The 24,586-nt window shown below is 38.1% G+C and overlaps 1 protein-coding gene across 1 annotated transcript; it reads left to right on the top strand.

Annotated features, from left to right (window-relative positions):
• The first annotated feature begins 35 nt into the window (after positions 1–35).
• Positions 36–8,741, top strand: LOC124110857. Its single transcript, XM_046470323.2, has 4 exons — positions 36–267; positions 1,763–1,810; positions 3,021–3,131; positions 3,864–8,741. Exons 1-4 carry the CDS (start codon positions 163–165, stop codon positions 3,975–3,977), a joined length of 378 nt encoding a protein of 125 aa, XP_046326279.1. The 5' UTR covers positions 36–162; the 3' UTR covers positions 3,978–8,741.
• Positions 8,742–24,586: the final 15,845 nt, after the last annotated feature.

The following is a 24,586-nucleotide window of genomic DNA, read 5'->3' as shown; positions in this document are numbered from 1 at the left end:
GATTGGTTGACTGTTCGAGGTTATCCAATCACCGCTCGTATACCATCCATGCACCTGTAGCAGACGAGGCACGAGGATTTCTGTCAATCTGTCAACACGGAAGTATTGCCGATAGTTATTATTGGATTTTGTGATATTTAGGTTGATTTGCAGATTCGCACAATGTCGGACGAAAGGTCATCGATTCTTTCAGGTAGACAAACTTCAACTACACCATCCAGTGACCCAGATGCAATCTACCATGACAGTTCCCAGTCTCCCAAAGCGGTAAGATCTTCAGCCAGCCACCTGACCAAGACCTGCTGACAGAAACGCACCTGTAGCATGATGTCGGAAGTTCCTGTCACGAGCTCATGAAAGTTACAATATCAGTGTCACTCTCAGTTAAATACATTATTGATGTCAATACTTTAGATGTGTTTGTTAAAAATGAACATCTGATAATAACAAACTGACAGATTGTAAAAATAATAATGGGCATAAATATGGATAATAATGTGTAGAATAAACTGAGAAAACTCGCATGTTTTTACTCCATATATATTAAAAACCCACGTAAGTGATTGCTGCCAATCAATAATGACAATATATCATCATCTTCTAGTGCGCACAACCTGTGCTGTTAATCATTGCAAGACAACTCTGGGGATTCTGGGATAGAATTTGTCTAGGGCAGTGACGAGTCAAAATTTACTACCTGTGTAGCCGACCCCCTTTTACCCAGGTATACCCGCTGTAGGTCTCAAGAGTTAGGTACAATGTGTCCGATTGGTAATTGTTTTACCGGAGCAAAAAGTATTTATTTATATTTATTCAAACATATAAAAATCAGAATGAATGTGTGCACAGTCAGAAAGAACTGCAAACATTAGTGACTTGTAGTGTAACCATGCATGGAGTTATAGGGAATTTTTTTCCTAAAACAATATATCACGTGACTTACCACAGGTCCGGGTAGTCCTGTGGGTACATTGGTCCAACTCAGTACCACCCAACTTGTGTACCTGAGTGACTTGTCCCAGCCCTAAATTGGTCCCTTCTAATCTATGCTCATGATGCTTGTCATGAGCATCAATGGAAGGAATTAACCTAAAACATCTACTACTACAGTACGGCTACATGTACCGGATGTACCGGTACTAGTCTAAATAGTGATAATACATAAGTACTAATACTAGTAATAGGAAGCTTGACATTAGACTATTCCGTACTACCTATACAGGGATAGAAACCAACACTAGTAATGCATAATTTAATCATTCATGCGTTAAGGATTTAGAGTTTTACTCTACAGTTTTCTAATACGATTACCATATTGAAACCATACCATTGCAACAATGTAAGTAGTAAAATATTAGAAGAATCGAAACAAGCAAGTTGTCAGTGTTTATTATAATGTACTGTTTTTGCCGAAATAAGCACCAGGGTCCTTTAGAAAATTGGCAAAGTTGGGTTGTGTTCAGAGATCGAGTAGTAGTGAACAAACCTAGTTCAAACATCCAAACTAATTTGCTAATAGTTACAAGGTAATCATAGATACATCTTTTGTGATCGAGTATTCTGTAAACATATCTGAAATAAGTGCAAAAACATGTTGACTGACATGTAAATATTCGGTCTGAGTAGGGGGCACTTGTCAAGGATTACTTACAGATGGGTCCAGAAGTTGGTCAGGGAGCTTAGTACATCAAATACTGTATGTCACATTATTGAAATGAAATGATTTTTACTTTTTACTTCAACATGCGATTTATTCTTTCAGCGCCTCCTGCAGATATTGTTTGTTGTAACTGTGGTTGTCATGGTACTGGTAAGTTTGTACATACAGCTTCCTGGTATACACTAAAGTCAATATGTTATTTTAAGTACTGACAATGTCGAAAGTCACTGATTGTATCTTGATAGTCTCGCATATATGATGGTACACTTGCTCCATTTCCCCGATACACCAGTCATTCCCCCGATACGCCAGTCATTTCCCCGATACGCCAGTCATTCCCCCGATACGCCAGTCATTCCCCCGATACGCCAGTCATTTCCCCGATACACTAGTAATTTCCCCGACACGCCAGTCATTTCCCCGCTACGCCAGTCATTTCCCCGACACGCCAGTCATTTCCCCGACACGCCAGTCATTCCCCCGATATATACGCAAGTCAATTCCCCGATACGCCAGTCATTCCCCCGATACGCCAGTCATTCCCCCGATACGCCAGTCATTCCCCCGATACACCAGTCATTCCCCCGATACACCAGTCATTTCCCCGATACACCAGTCATTTCCCCCATACACCAGTCATTTCCCCGATACACCAGTCATTTCCCCGACACACCAGTCATTTCCCTGACACAGTGATTTCCCCGACACACCAGTCATTTCCCCGATACACCTAGTTATTTCCCCGATACACCAGTCATTTCCCCGATACACCAGTCATTTCCCCGATACACCAGTCATTTCCCCGACACACCAGTCATTTCCCCACTAAAATGTTTCCTGATTGGCTGATATAGAATGGACGGGCCTTGTGTTGCATTACTGAGCTGAACCATGTCATTGATTGTGTACTGTTGTCTACATTCATTTTTTACAGCAGTCTTGTGAAGTTATTATTGTTGACATATATATTTATAAGAATTGACTTCATTTTTATTACAGTGTAGTTACAAGCATAAAAATGTGTACAGTTTGCACACCATTTATTTTATATTTATACCACCATAAACACAGAAAATATAGAAGTCAGTTCTTAATACAAGTACAATGGATGACCTACTGTGTAAGATGAGTGGTAGTTTACATTGTAACCTAGTCTCAACCCAAATTTACTCTTCACTTGTTTCAATTCAACAAGAGCAAATAATTCTAGAATATAATAATACTATAGTTGAGATTCACTGATTAAACAGATTATGTAGTTTGCACTGTTTGATACTATAAAGGTGTTATATAATCATCTGTTATGAAATGTAAAATGTTCGAAGTGTCTGATATAAAAACAGTTTCTCTCTTCCTTCAGATCAGTATCATACTCAGCATCTACCGAGGCGTCATCATGGAAACAGCAGGGTCCATGTATTTCATGCTTGGCATCAGTCTCATTGGTTTCGTTGTCATAGAGATTTGCATGGTTCGTATTTTCATTTATCTTGATGAGTGAGTGAGTACGGTTTTACGCCGCTTTTAGCAATATTCCAGCAATATCACGGCGGGGGACACCAGAAATGGGCTTCACACACTGTACCCATGTCGGGAATCGAACCCGGGTCTTCGGCGTGACGGGCGAACGCTTTAACCACTAGGCTACCCGACCGCCCCTTATCTTTATGGAAAGATTTACTTATGATATGCTGTTTTTGATAAGTGTCTGTGTGATGTCACCTGCTGAATAGTTAGTACAAAAAACATGTTTTCCAGATGGTAGCATGTGCAGATCATGCACAGAAGCAGAGGAAGCAGTCTTATTGGTAGTTAAATAACTATTGCCATGGAAGAGTCACAAAACACGTCATTACACAATCGATTCTGTTTTTTTTAACCTTTTCAATAGGAGTATGTTGTCAACTTGTCAGAAAACTAATACAGGATATGATGTCTTAAAAAGTCGCTATTGAATAATATATGGAAATATATAGTGTATATTCCAGTGGTGCTTAACTTACTTTCAGCAGTGTTTAGGTATATATATGTATATTTTATTTTTTTATCCTTGAGCTTCATTACCATGTGATTATGTCATGTTTTACAACAGCAAAAAACAGAAAAAAATTAAGCACCCCACGAAAAAAATAATTAATTGATAAATAAAGAAACAGGTACCGAGGAAGCTTAAGATAAAAGATTAATCTTACATTTTTTGCAGATCCTTTTTATTCGAAGAGGAGACTTACCCAAGGGGAAGACCTGGTTCCTTTATTTTGTGGGAGTGTGTGTTATTTTAGAGGCGATATTTACAGACGTTTTACTCTTCCAGTGAAAACACCAAGTACTGACAATATTTGTATTATTTAGGCATGTCTTTGTCATCACCAGAGACTGGCACCAGACATAACGTGATGTGCTCAATCAAAGTATTTCAAGAAACTCTTGTGAATTTGACAAATTGTTGTACATTGTATATCAAATAGGAAATGATGACAAAAACTGATAATATATTTGAAAAAAATAATTACGTTTATCGATCAGCATATGTAGTGTTTGTTGTAATTTCTCTTCTGTTGTTGAATAAATATTTGAGATTGTCACGATCATGTGATTCAGGTAGCACTTTCCAGTAGAGTAGTTATAATTTCATTACTGTAAGTAATAACTTCCACTGTGAGTATTACCTTTCAACAGTGATGGTGATTAATCAGCACTAGGCTGTTACATGTTAGACAGTATGAAATGTGAGAGTGACCATCTGTGCATTAAACAGTCACTCTGACATCAGTATACAGCTATGTAGGCATGTCATCATAGATCACAATATGGATGTATCGGTAAATTATTTATTGTCAATGCTGTATCAGTGAGAACATAGTGCAGCTATGACAGCTACTGTGTAATGAGTATAATGTATTGTGGCTGTGTTACTAATCATTATGATATATTGATATACATCACAGGCTTTCTTCATGTTCATTGCTCTATGTGAAACTATTGTACCGTGTATGAAATAATGCTTTCACTTGTGCAGGGTATATCTATATTTAATATTTAATGTTTTTAGAACATGGTCAAAGTGCCTTAGTTTTGCAAAGAAATCACGATATTTTTATTTAAGAAGATACAAAATATGCATTGGGATAAATATGAAATGCAGTTTTTAGATTTAGGTTTGATTAAAAAGATGGTGTTCCTTTTCATAATGGCAAAATTACATGCTGAAATATATTTTCTTTGATTTTATTAAAAATCATCTGTATATTGAAATGGGAGGTTCATTCTCATTTGTTATGGCCACTTGTTTCATCTACCATTGCAACACATGGAGACCTGGTTGACTCCACTTACCAGTATGTTCATGTGTGGCATATGTTTCAGTCCACGGTGGGGTTGACCTTGAGGCTGTAATTCACCAGGTCGCAGGCTGTTGTGCTACATGTTTTGGTTTACATTAGTTGCTGCAATGAGTGTACTGTCCATTTTGAAGTTAAACATATTACATGACCTACATGATCTGAATCTGCAGGCCAAGGGGGACCGTCTTCCCAGGGCAAGGGAGTCTTTATGAGCCCAGTTTCCACCATTGCCAAACTTAGCTGGAATTTCATGGCTGTGAGTTCCGTCCCTTCTATGTCCCTCTGAAGATGTATATAGATATGTATATATGTCTTTTGTCCCTCCTATTCACCAATCAGATTCCACACCTCATATTCAAATAAAATGGCAGAGCCCAGTCAAGATCTTTATTGTAATAAAACAGGTCTTACCTCGCGAAGTGCATCAAATCACTTAAACACCTTGTTTAAGAAAACGAAAAGATTTGGAAAATATCTGTTGACACCGAGTTGAGGGTACACATGCTCTGCAATGGAGTGTAATCTGCATGGCAGTCGCCATGTTGTTTATGTCTGTCAATTGTCAATGTCAATTTGGTTATAAGATTTTTGATTGGACTATGCATAGACTCGTTAGTCCAGTCAAAATATTACTCTATTTCAGCCTAGATCGGCAAAGGTTGAAACTGGACATTTTGGTCAGTTAACTCCCTTGCCTCAGAATGATGTTGAGGACTGAGTGGTAGCTTAGTGGTTAAACTCTTTAATTGTTATGCTTATCTCCAGGGTTTGATTCCATATTTAGGTACAAGTTGTGGCACTCATTCAGGTGTCCCCTGCCATGATAGTGTTGTATATTTCTGAAAATGGTGTAAAACCCCCGTACAAACCATTGCTTTATTCAAAAGACCTGGCCATAGTGTTTTTTGTGAACGCCCAGGCCTCTAACAGTTCCAACTGTTACAATTACATGCAAGATCATTTCAATTTATTGTAGATTTGAAGAATAATTTGAACAACACTGTTTACTTATATTCTGTGTTGCCATGAAATTTCTTATGGTAAAGAATTTCTTTATTATTTTTAATGACATTTCACTGCTATGTCACATGAATGAAACATTGTTATGAATAATAAAGGAGTTGTGATGGATCCATAAAAGTTTCGTGTCATCACGGTCTTACAACGTCTAAGTGCCTCTCAAAGACTTCATGAGATTCCTGACTGAATAGTGTGTCATTTTTCTAGTGTGTCATTGCGTCTGACCATCAGCTCATGTTGAGCTAAACTGTGGAGCTCCAGCCTTTTCTACCTACACTGCAGAGTTAGGCAGCAATAAACAGACACTAATTCTTACACTTGAACCATTTTGTTAGCACCTAGTTTTTTATAAAATCGAACATTCTATTTTCTTTGTGTGCAATAATGTATGTATTTTAGGGCAGGTCATATACTTCATGTATTTCATTGTAATTTTGTACCTCATACACATGTAATTGCTGTTTGTGCCTGATTAGTGATGGTAATAGTTATGGTTGGCTGTGTATGTAATACTCAATAACAGTTGGGAGTTCAGGATCAGCTGTTTAAGGAACTAATGAGCTTATGGATAATGATTACCATTGCTACAATGTAAATAGGAGGAAGTTATGGCACAGGTGATGACTCACAATATTACAGGACTGGCTCTATGTTAGACTGGGTGTAAAAGTTAGTAGGTTTGTATTGCTGTAATAACACATTAGGCCAGACCAATTCAGGTTCTTGTTTAAAGATATTCTCGGTCAATATCCCAAGAGGCAGGAGGTTAAGTTCAGAAAAACGAGATTGTTGAGCTGTGCATGTTAAACATGTGGAGGTTGAAACCAAACAATAATTCACCAATAGATGTTATTTTCACTCATAAAAAACATTTGTTCTTTAAAAATAATTTATGGCAGGTTTGTCCTTGCCACATGGGCCAGTGAAGTAATTTATGATTAAAGCATTCACTCCCATTTCTTGTGTCTTCAGCAGTGATATTGCTAAAAGCAGTGTACAACTCTACTCGCTCTTTTCAACAAGAAATTAAATTGGTCTGGTCTTGACATTTCACAACACTGATCAGTTAGTGATATACCCTGTGAAATATCCCAATTGTCAGAACATTGACAGTAAGGTTTAAAAACATTTTTATCATGTGTTTTGTTAATTAATTGCCACATGGGTACACATATATCAGCATTTATTTTCTAAACAGTATTTTGACATGTTAGTAGATGGTTCAGATATTATTTTTGAATTTGTGTGATCTCCAGTTCTGTGATCAGATAGGAATTGGTGATGTGGATTCTTTTGCTGGTGTTATGATACTTTGATGTTGTTACCCATGTCTAAGGTGTTTTCCAATATTTTGTTTTTTGGGAAATGTTCCTTAGTAGCTAGCTTATGTTAATGTAGGCAGTCATAGATAATCACTTATGACCTGTCTTGATCTCAGTTCAAAATATTCCTCTACATTTATATTCATTGACATATTATGTAGTTCAGATATTCTGAAAACCAGAGTATGGGTGGTTGGGAAGTTTTTTTCGTAGTGTTAAGCTCTGTATTCCATAAAACTGAGGGTATATCAACACCGTTAGAACTCAAATATGTCTGGGTGCACATCCTCCACAGGTTATAATGAATGTATTACATTACCCAAGTTGTGTGGACCTCTCAAACTTTAAGACCTGTGAAGATCCGGGGTAGAATAGGTCTTCAGCAACCCACGCTTGCCGTAAAAGGCGTCTGTGCTTGTCGTAAGAGGCGACAAACGGGATCGGATGGTCAGGCTTGCTGACTTGCTTGATGCATGACATCGTATCCCAATTGCGTGGATCGATGCTCATAATATCAATCACTGGATTGTTTGGACCAGACTCGATTATTTACAGATTGCCGTCATATAGCTGGAATATTGCTGAGTGCCGCGTTAAACAACAAACAAACACTAACTTTAATGGTTTTGAAAAAATGAAAGTAGTTGATCCTTGATTAACATAATCGACATGTACTTTCGTTTTGGTAACATCTCTATAATTCCTCATGACATTTTACTAAGGCTGAGGATGGTGTGTGTATTATTACAACAATAGATTATTCAGTTTCACCTTATAAATCAAGGGACGTGTGTGTGTATTGGGTAGGGGTTGGGGGGTGAATAGTAGTTATTTTGGCAAATAAGACTTCACTTTGTTTGAAATTTTTATTTTAGAAAAGACAAATTTCACGATGTGTTTTGATAAACAAGATTTTTGTGATTGTGTTATGACAAAGTGGGTATTATGTTGACACTGATAAGGATGGTTAGTACGTGATTTGATAAGAAAGACAATTCCCTAGTTGATTTAGTTTAGAGTTCCCACCTTATCCAGTATTGTGACATTGTGGTGATTCTGTTGTTACATAGGTTAGCGTTTGAAGTTTGTTCAAACAACATCTTATGACAGCTACAGAACAGTTGTAAGAAGATCAAATGCTGTATTTTATGTCACGTATGGGCCTTTGTTAGACAAGGGATTATATACGAGAGTACATTCCTGGTTAAACCAGTTGTTGAATTGTATCAGAAAGATTTGAGCTTTACCATTTGTTATCCCATGCATACTGTTCAAGTTCCAATATTCCCTGTACTCTCCAGGTACATATGATACATTTGTTTAAAGAGTCATATTCTGCTTTGTTTATAAGTATTGTTATAAATGCGTCATTGATTATTAATAAAAGAAAGTCATAACAAATGTCTTTTTGTCTGTAATACTAATATGAGGTGCGACTTGCATTGGAGGTTCCTAGGCCATGCATTGTTCCCACAAATATACCAATCTCCAGCCACGTCATACCAAGAGACGATAAGATGGTGCTTGTTGTTACCCTGACAGTTGGATTACAGAGGATAAAACAAGGACTGGTCAGCTTTGAGTCAGTATACTGTGTCTGAGTGGGGAATTCATGTTAAACTGTGGCATTGTATCTCAGTGGGCTCGCACTATAAAACCAGTATTAGTCTGGACTGGTACATGCACACGCACACACATGCATCGCCATGTCAGTGCAATAGTATAGCGCTTTTACCTCGTTAAACCTCATTCACATGGGCTCCACCGGTAAAAGTGACATGGCCACAGCAAGCAAAATAAAGAAACTAAATGTATGTTTAGAGGCATAAATTTATTTTTACATGCCATATCCTGGCCGTGTTTTCTATATGCATCAACGAATGTGGTGTCGGCGACATTCGTCAGAATTAATCAACGATCCATCGTTGTTAGCAGTATAATTGTGAAGAGTGAAACCCTTGCTTTCCGGATGGTGCCATTCCTTGTAACAAACGTCCGGAAAGACGAATTATATAAGGATCCGGCGAAAACTTTGTGTTTTCATATATACATTCCAAACAAGACTGCATCATTTAACTAGAGTGGCTTCAAGTCATACAATGTTTTCGAAACCTCTGTAGCTGTCTGTTCCTTAATTACTTACCACCAATTGAAAGTGGACTATGATTAAGGATTCCAAATCAAAGACAAAAGAATCTTATTCAGAATATTATGGTATGTTCAAGGAACCCTCTTTTTATTTCATTATGATATATATTTCGGCAATGTAGGCAATTTTTATTTTTTCTCGGGTTAGTGATTAGCTGATAGTTTTAATCCATTTTTGAATTCCAATAACGCCAATAAGTAAGTAATAATTTGTAAAACATTCAGGGATGTGCCAATCATTTATTTAACAAAGAAGTCAATAATGTCCTTTCAGTGTTAACAATTTCATGTTGTTTCAAGATCACAGGGCCACAGAGCAATGATAATAATAATAAGACAGGAGACATGCTAACATACTGAGGCTGAGTGTGTTGTCTGACATGGCGACGTCTACATCGACGTTGTTGCACCAAGGCATGGCGGGATACTGATACACACTTAGTTGAGGAGGATTAAAAATACTTGATCTTTATGATGTTTTGATGATAGATAATCTCTTATCACGACATGTGTCATTACATGCTTTATCCTCATAAAACGGGAGAAAATGTTGCTGTGTTGATCACTTTGGTTTATTAACAAGCTTGGTGAACTAAACTACTTGAAATGCATCCTTCAATTCCTCTTATGAATAGCTTTGGCGAGGAACTAACACATACAGTGTATTACAGAAGGTAGCAACATGTAAACAGAGAGATAGCAATAATGGAACATTGTAGTTCAGAAATATGAAACTAATATCTTATATTTGGGTACTTTCTATATGCTTAACTTGATGGTTACATACTATGCGAATATGTGATCACAATAACAGCAGTACAATGAAACCTTGCAATCAACATTTAAGAATCGCTTTGATGAATATTCACTGAGGCGTGTAATCGTTCACATGAACTTTGGTTTTCATGCAATGTATGTTTAATTCCAGACATGACACAAAAGAATGTAAGAAAGAGAGTTGAGCTATCGTTCAAGATTCCTAGTCTACCTGAGAACGAACGTCTCCGATTAGCTGAGTTCCGGTGCAGACGCTCTGTATCTCCTTTAAAGAAGTACAGGGTCAAGGTCATCATTCGCAAGGGAGAGAATATCGCACGAAAAGCTAACATCAGGGTCAAACCTATTACACAGGGTGAATATTATGTATTTGACATCAGTCGAGCCATCAAAGCCTTCATCAACGGTTACCACGGTGACGCCACCATTCATGTGGAAATACCACGGACATTCTCCTTAATTCTTTTGAAAACAGCATCCGAAACTTATGGATACTTACTTGTATTTTATTTGGAAAATCGCCACTTTCTTCAAAACCTTTTGGAAACCTACAAAGTCGAAGAGCATTCCACTTTTGATGGATTAGGTAATATAGCCTCACGCGCTAAAAGATCGGCACATGCCACAAGCAGACGTCGAGAACGCAAGAACAGACGATGGAACAAGTCAGGGAAGAAACAAGGGTGTCGTCTGTACGACTTTAACGTCGACTTCAAGACGATCGGCTGGGAACAGTGGATCATCCACCCGACACGCTTCAACTCCAAATTCTGCCACGGAAACTGTCCCTCCCCCATCGACATCCGATTCAAACCCACCAATCACGCCATGCTGCAGTCACTCATGAGAAGCAAGCGCTCCAACGCCGCTCCCGACCTGTGTTGTGTCCCAACCAAACTGGAACCTCTCAGCATGATGTACGTGGAGGATGGCGAAGCTGCATTAGTTGTACGTCATCATGAGGACATGATCGCCTCTGAATGTGGATGTCGATGACGTTGACGTCTCCCATGAACACCAGTGGACTATGTCATGAATTCTGATCGTAATCAGCTGCCAAACAACCAATCTGTGTCATGACACCTTGGCACGGCCAATTGTAACTGTGATATATAGATATACAATGGTGCTATTTTGTAGATACTGATTTGCTTCATGTAAAAGAAATGGATCGTTTGTAATAAATGTTACAATGTACCAAACATTCTTTCTTGAATCATCGTAATATTATTTCTTTAGCACTACACAGAACAATTTATATTCAAATATGACACATCCAACTAGTCAGTCCAAGGAGGTTACTCTTTTATAAACAATTAGAAAATACATACTCGTACAACTTTCGATTGCACTTCACCTTCTATCGGTCATACGTTACCAACGATAGTTAGTTTGTGCTTGCATGTCACCTGAAATTACCTTTTCAATGCAATACATGGAATGCATACGAATTCTCTTATTCACACTTAAAATAGGTGTGATAAATAGGAAGAGTGCACTCCTCATTTTTATCATGAGAAAACACTCTTGAAGTGTATCATGATAACCTGATTAGCACAAGTAGTTGCATGCCTTTGACACAAAGGAGATTAACAAAGAGGCCACCAGTGAAAGTGACATGTCTGCAGCAAGCGAAATAAAAAAAACCTTAACGTATGTTGAGAAGCATAAATTGATTTTCACACGCCATATCCTAACCATGTTTTCTATATGCGTCAACGAATGTGGTGTTAGCGACATTCGGCAGAATTAATCAACGATCAATCATTGTTGGCAGTAAAATTGTGAAGAGTGAAACCCTTTCTTTCCGGATGGTGTCATTCCTTGTAAAAAACGTCCGGAAAGACGAATTATATATGGATACGGCGAAAACTTTGTGTTTTCATATATACATTCCAAACAAGACTGCATCATTTAACTAGAGTGGCTTCAAGTCATACAATGTTTTCGAAACCTCTGTAGCTGTCTGTTCCTTAATTACTTACCACCAATTGAAAGTGGACTATGATTAAGGATTCCAAATCAAAGACAAAAGAATCTTATTCAGAATATTATGGTATGTTCAAGGAACCCTCTTTTTATTTCATTATGATATATATTTCGGCAATGTAGGCAATTTTTATTTTTTCTCGGGTTAGTGATTAGCTGATAGTTTTAATCCATTTTTGAATTCCAATAACGCCAATAAGTAAGTAATAATTTGTAAAACATTCAGGGATGTGCCAATTATTTATTTAACAAAGAAGTCAATAATGTCCTTTCAGTGTTAACAATTTCATGTTGTTTCAAGATCACAGGGCCACAGAGCAATGATAATAATAATAAGACAGGAGACATGCTAACATACTGAGGCTGAGTGTGTTGTCTGACATGGCGACGTCTACATCGACGTTGTTGCACCAAGGCATGGCGGGATACTGATACACACTTAGTTGAGGAGGATTAAAAATACTTGATCTTTATGATGTTTTGATGATAGATAATCTCTTATCACGACATGTGTCATTACATGCTTTATCCTCATAAAACGGGAGAAAATGTTGCTGTGTTGATCACTTTGGTTTATTAACAAGCTTGGTGAACTAAACTACTTGAAATGCATCCTTCAATTCCTCTTATGAATAGCTTTGGCGAGGAACTAACACATACAGTGTATTACAGAAGGTAGCAACATGTAAACAGAGAGATAGCAATAATGGAACATTGTAGTTCAGAAATATGAAACTAATATCTTATATTTGGGTACTTTCTATATGCTTAACTTGATTGTTACATACTATGAGAATATGTGCTCACAATAACAGCAGTGCAATGAAACCTTGCAATCAGCATTTAAGAATCGCTTTGATGAATATTCACTGAGGCGTGTAATCGTTCACTCTAAAAGCTGACGAGGTGTTTTCTTAAAGGAAACTAGGAACTAGCTGAGATTAACGGGATGAGTGTGATCCGGGAGACAGGATCAGACAGTGATTGTTCGACAGTCAGATGAGACAGGGAGACAGGCTTGTTACTGTGGAGGAGCATGATAGCCGCTGTCTGGGAACTGAATAGTGAAAAGAGTATGTACCTGTAAAGATGAAGGCCATCTTACACTGACGAATTGTGAATATGCATAAGCCGTGATTTAAAGAAGCATATACAGTTTCTGGGACTTGGCACCAATATATAAATATACTGAATATACATGTAAGATCAGAATTAGTTGTGCAATTTCATTGAATCAAGAAAGCGTAATTCAATCTGACAACATCGGATTCCTGTATATAGCTTATGCGTATATTAAAATAACAATGTTTAATGTCAGAGAATCTATATTTCATGCCTTAAGAAGACAACTTCCACAGTAGTATATTACAGAATATTTTCATAAACACCTTGCTTGAAACATATGGTAATAAGATCTATGTAATTATTTTTTTCAAATTATTCGTTTGCAAAATATATTATCTGTCAAATCACAGTAACGCTTAAAAATATATTAATGTAGCAGATACGTGTTTATTTTACATACGATGCGTACAATTACACATAATACACGCGACTACCATTTCTCTATAGCAGATTATAAGCATTGCCTGAAGGAATATGAACACCTCGCCAACACCCGGCCATTGAATGACCACTTGTCTTGTATACACAAGTAGTTGGGTCTGGTATATAACGCTACACGGGAGGTATCACATGATCACTTGCATTGCTACATCCTACGCTTGCACACCAAAATATCTATCCAACTGTCTGAAAATGTCGCAGTTTAAAATGGCAATTTTCTTTCTGATATGTGTCGGAAATGTTGGAGGACGAGGTATTGATTTTCCCAAACAATTGCTAACCCAAGATGTTCGAGTCCTAACTGATACTTATGAGAATGGTGCAAGACCTCTTGCAGATTTGTCCCCTATTGTTGGAAGGTTGAGTCATCCAGTTGATTATCAAAAGCCTTCAACACAATTCATGGTACAATTGTTTAACATTCTTCAAAAGGGGGCACCACTTGCAAGAGCGGCAGGCAGAAAGCTGAACACAGCTGATTTCAAGAAAGCAGACACCATCAGGAGCTTCACGGCTAAAGGTAATCTTTAACCTGGAGTCAGATCACATACGATTTTAATCATCAACAAACAATATGAAAAAAGTAAGAAATTCAATATATCAAGGCCAGGGAATAATCAGTCTCGATTGTCTGCCGAAACAATTGCAATGCGCATAAAATGCCAAATAGGGATGGAAATTAGATGAATGGCTCGCAGACGTTAAGCATTCACTGCAAGAATATTCTTGATGAAAGCGTTTTATTTGTACAACTTTGGTTTTCATGCAATGTATGTTTAATTCCAGACATGACACAAAAGAATGTAAGAAAGAGAGTTGAGCTATCGTTCAAGATTCCTAGTCTACCTGAGAACGAACGTCTCCGATTAGCTGAGTTCCGGTGCAGACGCTCTGTATCTCCTTTAAAGAAGTACAGGGTCAAGGTCATCATTCGCAAGGGAGAGAATATCGCACGAAAAGCTAACATCAGGGTCAAACCTATTACACAGGGTGAATATTATGTATTTGACATCAGTCGAGCCATCAATTCCTTCATCAACGGTTACCACGGTGACGCCACCATTCATGTGGAAATACCACGGACATTCTCCAGAATTCTTTTGAAAACAGCATCCGAAACTTATGGATACTTACTTGTATTTTATTTGGAAAATCGCCACTTTCTTCAAAACCTTTTGGAAACCTACAAAGTCGAAGAGCATTCCACTTTTGATGGATTAGGTAATATAGCCTCACGCGCTAAAAGATCGGCACATGCCACAAGCAGACGTCGAGAACGCAAGAACAGACGATGGAACAAGTCAGGGAAGAAACAAGGCTGTCGTCTGTACGACTTTAACGTCGACTTCAAGACGATCGGCTGGGAACAGTGGATCATCCACCCGACACGCTTCAACTCCAAATTCTGCCACGGAAACTGTCCCTACCCCATCGACATCCGATTCAAACCCACCAATCACGCCATGCTGCAGTCACTCATGAGAAGCAAGCGCTCCAACGCCGCTCCCGACCTGTGTTGTGTCCCAACCAAACTGGAACCTCTCAGCATGATGTACGTGGAGGATGGCGAAGTTGTTGTACGTCATCACGAGGACATGATCGCCTCTGAATGTGGATGTCGATGACGTTGACGTCTCCCATGAACACCAGTGGACTATGTCATGAATTCTGATCGTAATCAGCTGCCAAACAACCAATCTGTGTCATGACACCTTGGCACGGCCAATTGTAACTGTGATATATAGATATACAATGGTGCTATTTTGTAGATACTGATTTGCTTCATGTAAAAGAAATGGATCGTTTGTAATAAATGTTACAATGTACCAAACATTCTTTCTTGAATCATCGTAATATTATTTCTTTAGCACTACACAGAACAATTTATATTCAAATATGACACATCCAACTAGTCAGTCCAAGGAGGTTACTCTTTTATAAACAATTAGAAAATACATACTCGTACAACTTTCGATTGCACTTCACCTTCTATCGGTCATACGTTACCAACGATAGTTAGTTTGTGCTTGCATGTCACCTGAAATTACCTTTTCAATGCAATACATGGAATGCATACGAATTCTCTTATTCACACTTAAAATAGGTGTGATAAATAGGAAGAGTGCACTCCTCATTTTTATCATGAGAAAACACTCTTGAAGTGTATCATGATAACCTGATTAGCACAAGTAGTTGCATGCCTTTGACACAAAGGAGATTAACAAAGAGGCCACCAGTGAAAGTGACATGTCTGCAGCAAGCGAAATAAAAAAACCTTAACGTATGTTGAGAAGCATAAATTGATTTTCACACGCCATATCCTAACCATGTTTTCTATATGCGTCAACGAATGTGGTGTTAGCGACATTCGGCAGAATTAATCAACGATCAATCATTGTTGGCAGTAAAATTGTGAAGAGTGAAACCCTTTCTTTCCGGATGGTGCCATTCCTTGTAAAAAACGTCCGGAAAGACGAATTATATATGGATACGGCGAAAACTTTGTGTTTTCATATATACATTCCAAACAAGACTGCATCATTTAACTAGAGTGGCTACAAGTCATACAATGTTTTCGAAACCTCTGTAGCTGTCTGTTCCTTAATTACTTACCACCAATTGAAAGTGGACTATGATTAAGGATTCCAAATCAAAGACAAAAGAATCTTATTCAGAATATTATGGTATGTTCAAGGAACCCTCTTTTTATTTCATTATATTATATATTTCGGCAATGTAGGCAATTTTTATTTTTTCTCGGGTTAGTGATTAGCTGATAGTTTTAATCCATTTTTGAATTCCAATAACGCCAATAAGTAAGTAATAATTTGTAAAACATTCAGGGATGTGCCAATTATTTATTTAACAAAGAAGTCAATAATGTCCTTTCAGTGTTAAAAATTTCATGTTGTTTCAAGATCACAGGGCCACAGAGCAATGATAATAATAATAAGACAGGAGACATGCTAACATACTGAGGCTGAGTGTGTTGTCTGACATGGCGACGTCTACATCGACGTTGTTGCACCAAGGCATGGCGGGATACTGATACACACTTAGTTGAGGAGGATTAAAAATACTTGATCTTTATGATGTTTTGATGATAGATAATCTCTTATCACGACATGTGTCATTACATGCTTTATCCTCATAAAACGGGAGAAAATGTTGCTGTGTTGATCACTTTGGATTCCTAACAAGCTTGGTGAACTTAACTGCTTGCAATTGAAATGCATCCTTCAATTCCTCTTATGAATAGCTTTGGCGAGGAACTAACACATACAGTGTATTACAGAAGGTAGCAACATGTAAACAGAGAGATAGCAATAATGGAACATTGTAGTTCAGAAATATGAAACTAATATCTTATATTTGGGTACTTTCTATATGCTTAACTTGATTGTTACATACTATGAGAATATGTGCTCACAATAACAGCAGTGCAATGAAACCTTGCAATCAGCATTTAAGAATCGCTTTGATGAATATTCACTGAGGCGTGTAATCGTTCACTCTAAAAGCTGACGAGGTGTTTTCTTAAAGGAAACTAGGAACTAGCTGAGATTAACGGGATGAGTGTGATCCGGGAGACAGGATCAGACAGTGATTGTTCGACAGTCAGATGAGACAGGGAGACAGGCTTGTTACTGTGGAGGAGCATGATAGCCGCTGTCTGGGAACTGAATAGTGAAAAGAGTATGTACCTGTAAAGATGAAGGCCATCTTACACTGACGAATTGTGAATATGCATAAGCCGTGATTTAAAGAAGCATATACAGTTTCTGGGACTTGGCACCAATATATAAATATACTGAATATACATGTAAGATCAGAATTAGTTGTGCAATTTCATTGAATCAAGAAAGCGTAATTCAATCTGACAACATCGGATTCCTGTATATAGCTTATGCGTATATTAAAATAACAATGTTTAATGTCAGAGAATCTATATTTCATGCCTTAAGAAGACAACTTCCACAGTAGTATATTACAGAATATTTTCATAAACACCTTGCTTGAAACATATGGTAATAAGATCTATGTAATTATTTTTTTCAAATTATTCGTTTGCAAAATATATTATCTGTCAAATCACAGTAACGCTTAAAAATATATTAATGTAGCAGATACGTGTTTATTTTACATACGATGCGTACAATTACACATAATACACGCGACTACCATTTCTCTATAGCAGATTATAAGCATTGCCTGAAGGAATATGAACACCTCGCCAACACCCGGCCATTGAATGACCACTTGTCTTGTATACACAAGTAGTTGGGTCTGGTATATAACGCTACACGGGAGGTATCACATGATCACGTGCATTGCTACATCCTACGCTTGCACACCAAAATATCTATCCAACTGTCTGAAAATGTCGCAGTTTAAAATGGCAATTTTCTTTCTGATATGTGTCGGAAATGTTGGAGGACGAGGTATTGATTTTCCCAAACAATTGCTAACCCAAGATGTTCGAGTCCTAACTGATACTTATGAGAATGGTGCAAGACCTCTTGCAGATTTGTCCCCTATTGTTGGAAGGTTGAGTCATCCAGTTGATTATCAAAAGCCTTCAACACAATTCATGGTACAATTGTTTAACATTCTTCAAAAGGGGGCACCACTTGCAAGAGCGGCAGGCAGAAAGCTGAACACAGCTGATTTCAAGAAAGCAGACACCATCAGGAGCTTCACGGCTAAAGGTAATCTTTAACCTGGAGTCAGATCACATACGATTTTAATCATCAACAAACAATATGAAAAAAGTAAGAAATTCAATATATCAAGGCCAGGGAATAATCAGTCTCGATTGTCTGCCGAAACAATTGCAATGCGCATAAAATGCCAAATAGGGATGGAAATTAGATGAATGGCTCGCAGACGTTAAGCATTCACTGCAAGAATATTCTTGATGAAAGCGTTTTATTTGTACAACTTTGGTTTTCATGCAATGTATGTTTAATTCCAGACATGACACAAAAGAATGTAAGAAAGAGAGTTGAGCTATCGTTCAAGATTCCTAGTCTACCTGAGAACGAACGTCTCCGATTAGCTGAGTTCCGGTGCAGACGCTCTGTATCTCCTTTAAAGAAGTACAGGGTCAAGGTCATCATTCGCAAGGGAGAGAATATCGCACGAAAAGCTAACATCAGGGTCAAACCTATTACACAGGGTGAATATTATGTATTTGACATCAGTCGAGCCATCAATTCCTTCATCAACGGTTACCACGGTGACGCCACCATTCATGTGGAAATACCACGGACATTCTCCAGAATTCTTTTGAAAACAGCATCCGAAACTTATGGATACTTACTTGTATTTTATTTGGAAAATCGCCACTTTCTTCAAAACCTTTTGGAAACCTACAAAGTCGAAGAGCATTCCACTTTTGATGGATTAGGTAATATAGCCTCACGCGCTAAAAGATCGGCACATGCCACAAGCAGACGTCGAGAACGCAAGAACAGACGATGGAACAAGTCAGGGAAGAAACAAGGGTGTCGTCTGTACGACTTTAACGTCGACTTCAAGACGATCGGCTGGGAACAGTGGATCATCCACCCGACACGCTTCAACTCCAAATTCTGCCACGGAAACTGTCCCTCCCCCATCGACATCCGATTCAAACCCACCAATCACGCCATGCTGCAGTCACTCATGAGAAGCAAGCGCTCCAACGCCGCTCCCGACCTGTGTTGTGTCCCAACCAAACTGGAACCTCTCAGCATGATGTACGTGGAGGATGGCGAAGTTGTTGTACGTCATCACGAGGACATGATCGCCTCTGAATGTGGATGTCGATGACGTTGACGTCTCCCATGAACACCAGTGGACTATGTCATGAATTCTGATCGTAATCAGCTGCCAAACAACCAATCTGTGTCATGACACCTTGGCACGGCCAATTGTAACTGTGATATATAGATATAGAAGGGTGCTATTTTGTAGATACTGATTTGCTTCATGTAAAAGAAATGGATCGTTTGTAATAAATGTTACACTGTACCCAACTCTCTTTCTTGAATCATCGTAATATTATTTCTTTAGCACTACACAGAACAATTTATATTCAAATATGACACATCCAACTAGTCAGTCCAAGGAGGTTACTCTTTTATAAACAATTAGAAAATACATACTCGTACAACTTTCGATTGCACTTCACCTTCTATCGGTCATACGTTACCAACGATAGTTAGTTTGTGCTTGCATGTCACCTGAAATTACCTTTTCAATGCAATACATGGAATGCATACGAATTCTCTTATTCACACTTAAAATAGGTGTGATAAATAGGAAGAGTGCACTCCTCATTTTTATCATGAGAAAACACTCTTGAAGTGTATCATGATAACCTGATTAGCACAAGTAGTTGCATGCCTTTGACACAAAGGAGATTAACAAAGAGGCCACCAGTGAAAGTGACATGTCTGCAGCAAGCGAAATAAAAAAACCTTAACGTATGTTGAGAAGCATAAATTGATTTTCACACGCCATATCCTAACCATGTTTTCTATATGCGTCAACGAATGTGGTGTTAGCGACATTCGGCAGAATTAATCAACGATCAATCATTGTTGGCAGTAAAATTGTGAAGAGTGAAACCCTTTCTTTCCGGATGGTGCCATTCCTTGTAAAAAACGTCCGGAAAGACGAATTATATATGGATACGGCGAAAACTTTGTGTTTTCATATATACATTCCAAACAAGACTGCATCATTTAACTAGAGTGGCTACAAGTCATACAATGTTTTCGAAACCTCTGTAGCTGTCTGTTCCTTAATTACTTACCACCAATTGAAAGTGGACTATGATTAAGGATTCCAAATCAAAGACAAAAGAATCTTATTCAGAATATTATGGTATGTTCCAGGAACCCTCTTTTTATTTCATTATAATATATATTTCGGCAATGAAGGCAATTTTTATTTTTTCTCGGGTTAGTGATTAGCTGATAGTTTTAATCCATTTTTGAATTCCAATAACGCCAATAAGTAAGTAATAATTTGTAAAACATTCAGGGATGTGCCAATTATTTATTTAACAAAGAAGTCAATAATGTCCTTTCAGTGTTAACAATTTCATGTTGTTTCAAGATCACAGGGCCACAGAGCAATGATAATAATAATAAGACAGGAGACATGCTAACATACTGAGGCTGAGTGTGTTGTCTGACATGGCGACGTCTACATCGACGTTGTTGCACCAAGGCATGGCGGGATACTGATACACACTTAGTTGAGGAGGATTAAAAATACTTGATCTTTATGATGTTTTGATGATAGATAATCTCTTATCACGACATGTGTCATTACATGCTTTATCCTCATAAAACGGGAGAAAATGTTGCTGTGTTGATCACTTTGGATTCCTAACAAGCTTGGTGAACTTAACTGCTTGCAATTGAAATGCATCCTTCAATTCCTCTTATGAATAGCTTTGGCGAGGAACTAACACATACAGTGTATTACAGAAGGTAGCAACATGTAAACAGAGAGATAGCAATAATGGAACATTGTAGTTCAGAAATATGAAACTAATATCTTATATTTGGGTACTTTCTATATGCTTAACTTGATTGTTACATACTATGAGAATATGTGCTCACAATAACAGCAGTGCAATGAAACCTTGCAATCAGCATTTAAGAATCGCTTTGATGAATATTCACTGAGGCGTGTAATCGTTCACTCTAAAAGCTGACGAGGTGTTTTCTTAAAGGAAACTAGGAACTAGCTGAGATTAACGGGATGAGTGTGATCCGGGAGACAGGATCAGACAGTGATTGTTCGACAGTCAGATGAGACAGGGAGACGGGCTTGTTACTGTGGAGGAGCATGATAGCCGCTGTCTGGGAACTGAATAGTGAAAAGAGTATGTACCTGTAAAGATGAAGGCCATCTTACACTGACGAATTGTGAATATGCATAAGCCGTGATTTAAAGAAGCATATACAGTTTCTGGGACTTGGCACCAATATATAAATATACTGAATATACATGTAAGATCAGAATTAGTTGTGCAATTTCATTGAATCAAGAAAGCGTAATTCAATCTGACAACATCGGATTCCTGTATATAGCTTATGCGTATATTAAAATAACAATGTTTAATGTCAGAGAATCTATATTTCATGCCTTAAGAAGACAACTTCCACAGTAGTATATTACAGAATATTTTCATAAACACCTTGCTTGAAACATATGGTAATAAGATCTATGTAATTATTTTTTTCAAATTATTCGTTTGCAAAATATATTATCTGTCAAATCACAGTAACGCTTAAAAATATATTAATGTAGCAGATACGTGTTTATTTTACATACGATGCGTACAATTACACATAATACACGCGACTACCATTTCTCTATAGCAGATTATAAGCATTGCCTGAAGGAATATGAACACCTCGCCAACACCCGGCCATTGAATGACCACTTGTCTTGTATACACAAGTAGTTGGGTCTGGTATATAACGCTACACGGGAGGTATCACATGATCACTTGCATTGCTACATCCTACGCTTGAACACCAAAATATCTATCCAACTGTCTGAAAATGTCGCAGTTTAAAATGGCAATTTTCTTTCTGATATGTGTCGGAAATGTTGGAGGACGAGGTATTGATTTTCCCAAACAATTGCTAACCCAAGATGTTCGAGTCCTAACTGATACTTATGGGAATGGTGCAAGACCTCTTGCAGATCTGTCCCCTATTGTTGGAAGGTTGAGTCATCCAGTTAATTTTCAAAAGCCTTCAACACAATTCATGGTACAATTGTTTAACATTCTTCAAAAAGGGGCACCACTTGCAAGAGCGGCAGGCAGAAAGCTGAACACAGCTGATTTCAAGAAAGCAGACACCATCAGGAGCTTCACGGCCAAAGGTAATCTTTAACCTGGAGTCAGATCACATACGATTTTAATCATTAACAAACAATATGAAAAAAGTAAGAAATTCAATATATCAAGGCCAGGGAATAATCAGTCTCGATTGTCTGCCGAAACAATTGCAATGCGCATAAAATGCCAAATAGGGATGGAAATTAGATGAATGGCTCGCAGACGTTAAGCATTCACTGCAAGAATATTCTTGATGAAAGTGTTTTATGTGTACAACTTTGGTTTTCATGCAATGTATGTTTAATTCCAGACATGACACAAAAGAATGTAAGAAAGAGAATTGAGCTATCGTTCAAGATTCCTAGTCTACCTGAGAACGAACGTCTCCGATTAGCTGAGTTCCGGTGCAGACGCTCTGTATCTCCTTTAAAGAAGTACAGGGTCAAGGTCATCATTCGCAAGGGAGAGAATATCGCACGAAAAGCTAACATCAGGGTCAAACCTATTACACAGGGTGAATATTATGTATTTGACATCAGTCGAGCCATCAATTCCTTCATCAACGGTTACCACGGTGACGCCACCATTCATGTGGAAATACCACGGACATTCTCCAGAATTCTTTTGAAAACAGCATCCGAAACTTATGGATACTTACTTGTATTTTATTTGGAAATCGCCACTTTCTTCAAAACCTTTTGGAAACCTACAAAGTCGAAGAGCATTCCACTTTTGATGGATTAGGTAATATAGCATCACGCGCTAAAAGATCGGCACATGCCACAAGCAGACGTCGAGAACGCAAGAACAGACGATGGAACAAGTCAGGGAAGAAACAAGGCTGTCGTCTGTACGACTTTAACGTCGACTTCAAGACGATCGGCTGGGAACAGTGGATCATCCACCCGACACGCTTCAACTCCAAATTCTGCCACGGAAACTGTCCCTTCCCCATCGACATCCGATTCAAACCCACCAATCACGCCATGCTGCAGTCACTCATGAGAAGCAAGCGCTCCAACGCCGCTCCCGACCTGTGTTGTGTCCCAACCAAACTGGAACCTCTCAGCATGATGTACGTGGAGGATGGCGAAGTTGTTGTACGTCATCACGAGGACATGATCGCCTCTGAATGTGGATGTCGATGACGTTGACGTCTCCCATGAACACCAGTGGACTATGTCATGAATTCTGATCGTAATCAGCTGCCAAACAACCAATCTGTGTCATGACACCTTGGCACGGCCAATTGTAACTGTGATATATAGATATACAATGGTGCTATTTTGTAGATACTGATTTGCTTCATGTAAAAGAAATGGATCGTTTGTAATAAATGTTACACTGTACCCAACTCTTTCTTGAATCATCGTAATATTATTTCTTTAGCACTACACAGAACAATTTATATTCAAATATGACACATCCAACTAGTCAGTCCAAGGAGGTTACTCTTTTATAAACAATTAGAAAATACATACTCGTACAACTTTCGATTGCACTTCACCTTCTATCGGTCATACGTTACCAACGATAGTTAGTTTGTGCTTGCATGTCACCTGAAATTACCTTTTCAATGCAATACATGGAATGCATACGAATTCTCTTATTCACACTTAAAATAGATGTGATAAATAGGAAGAGTGCACTCCTCATTTTTATCATGAGAAAACACTCTTGAAGTGTATCATGATAACCTGATTAGCACAAGTAGTTGCATGCCTTTGACACAAAGGAGATTAACAAAGAGGCCACCAGTGAAAGTGACATGTCTGCAGCAAGCGAAATAAAAAAACCTTAACGTATGTTGAGAAGCATAAATTGATTTTCACACGCCATATCCTAACCATGTTTTCTATATGCGTCAACGAATGTGGTGTTAGCGACATTCGGCAGAATTAATCAA

This window comes from Haliotis rufescens, unplaced genomic scaffold (genome assembly GCF_023055435.1).
Source record: "Haliotis rufescens isolate VD_foot unplaced genomic scaffold, xgHalRufe1.0.p SCAF_62, whole genome shotgun sequence".
In the NCBI taxonomy this organism is placed as follows: domain Eukaryota; kingdom Metazoa; phylum Mollusca; class Gastropoda; order Lepetellida; family Haliotidae; genus Haliotis; species Haliotis rufescens.
The sequence above is the reverse complement of the archived record's forward strand: the minus strand, read 5'-3'. Positions and strand labels throughout refer to the sequence as shown.

Excerpts from the sequence above, each read along its gene's own strand:
- LOC124110857 (XM_046470323.2), top strand. The coding sequence starts at position 163 with ATGTCGGACGAAAGGTCATCGATTCTTTCAGGTAGACAAACTTCAACT. Across the intron at positions 268-1,762 it reads GTTCCCAGTCTCCCAAAGCG|CGCCTCCTGCAGATATTGTT; the intron begins GTAAGATCTTCA and ends TTATTCTTTCAG. Across the intron at positions 3,132-3,863 it reads TTGTCATAGAGATTTGCATG|ATCCTTTTTATTCGAAGAGG; the intron begins GTTCGTATTTTC and ends CATTTTTTGCAG.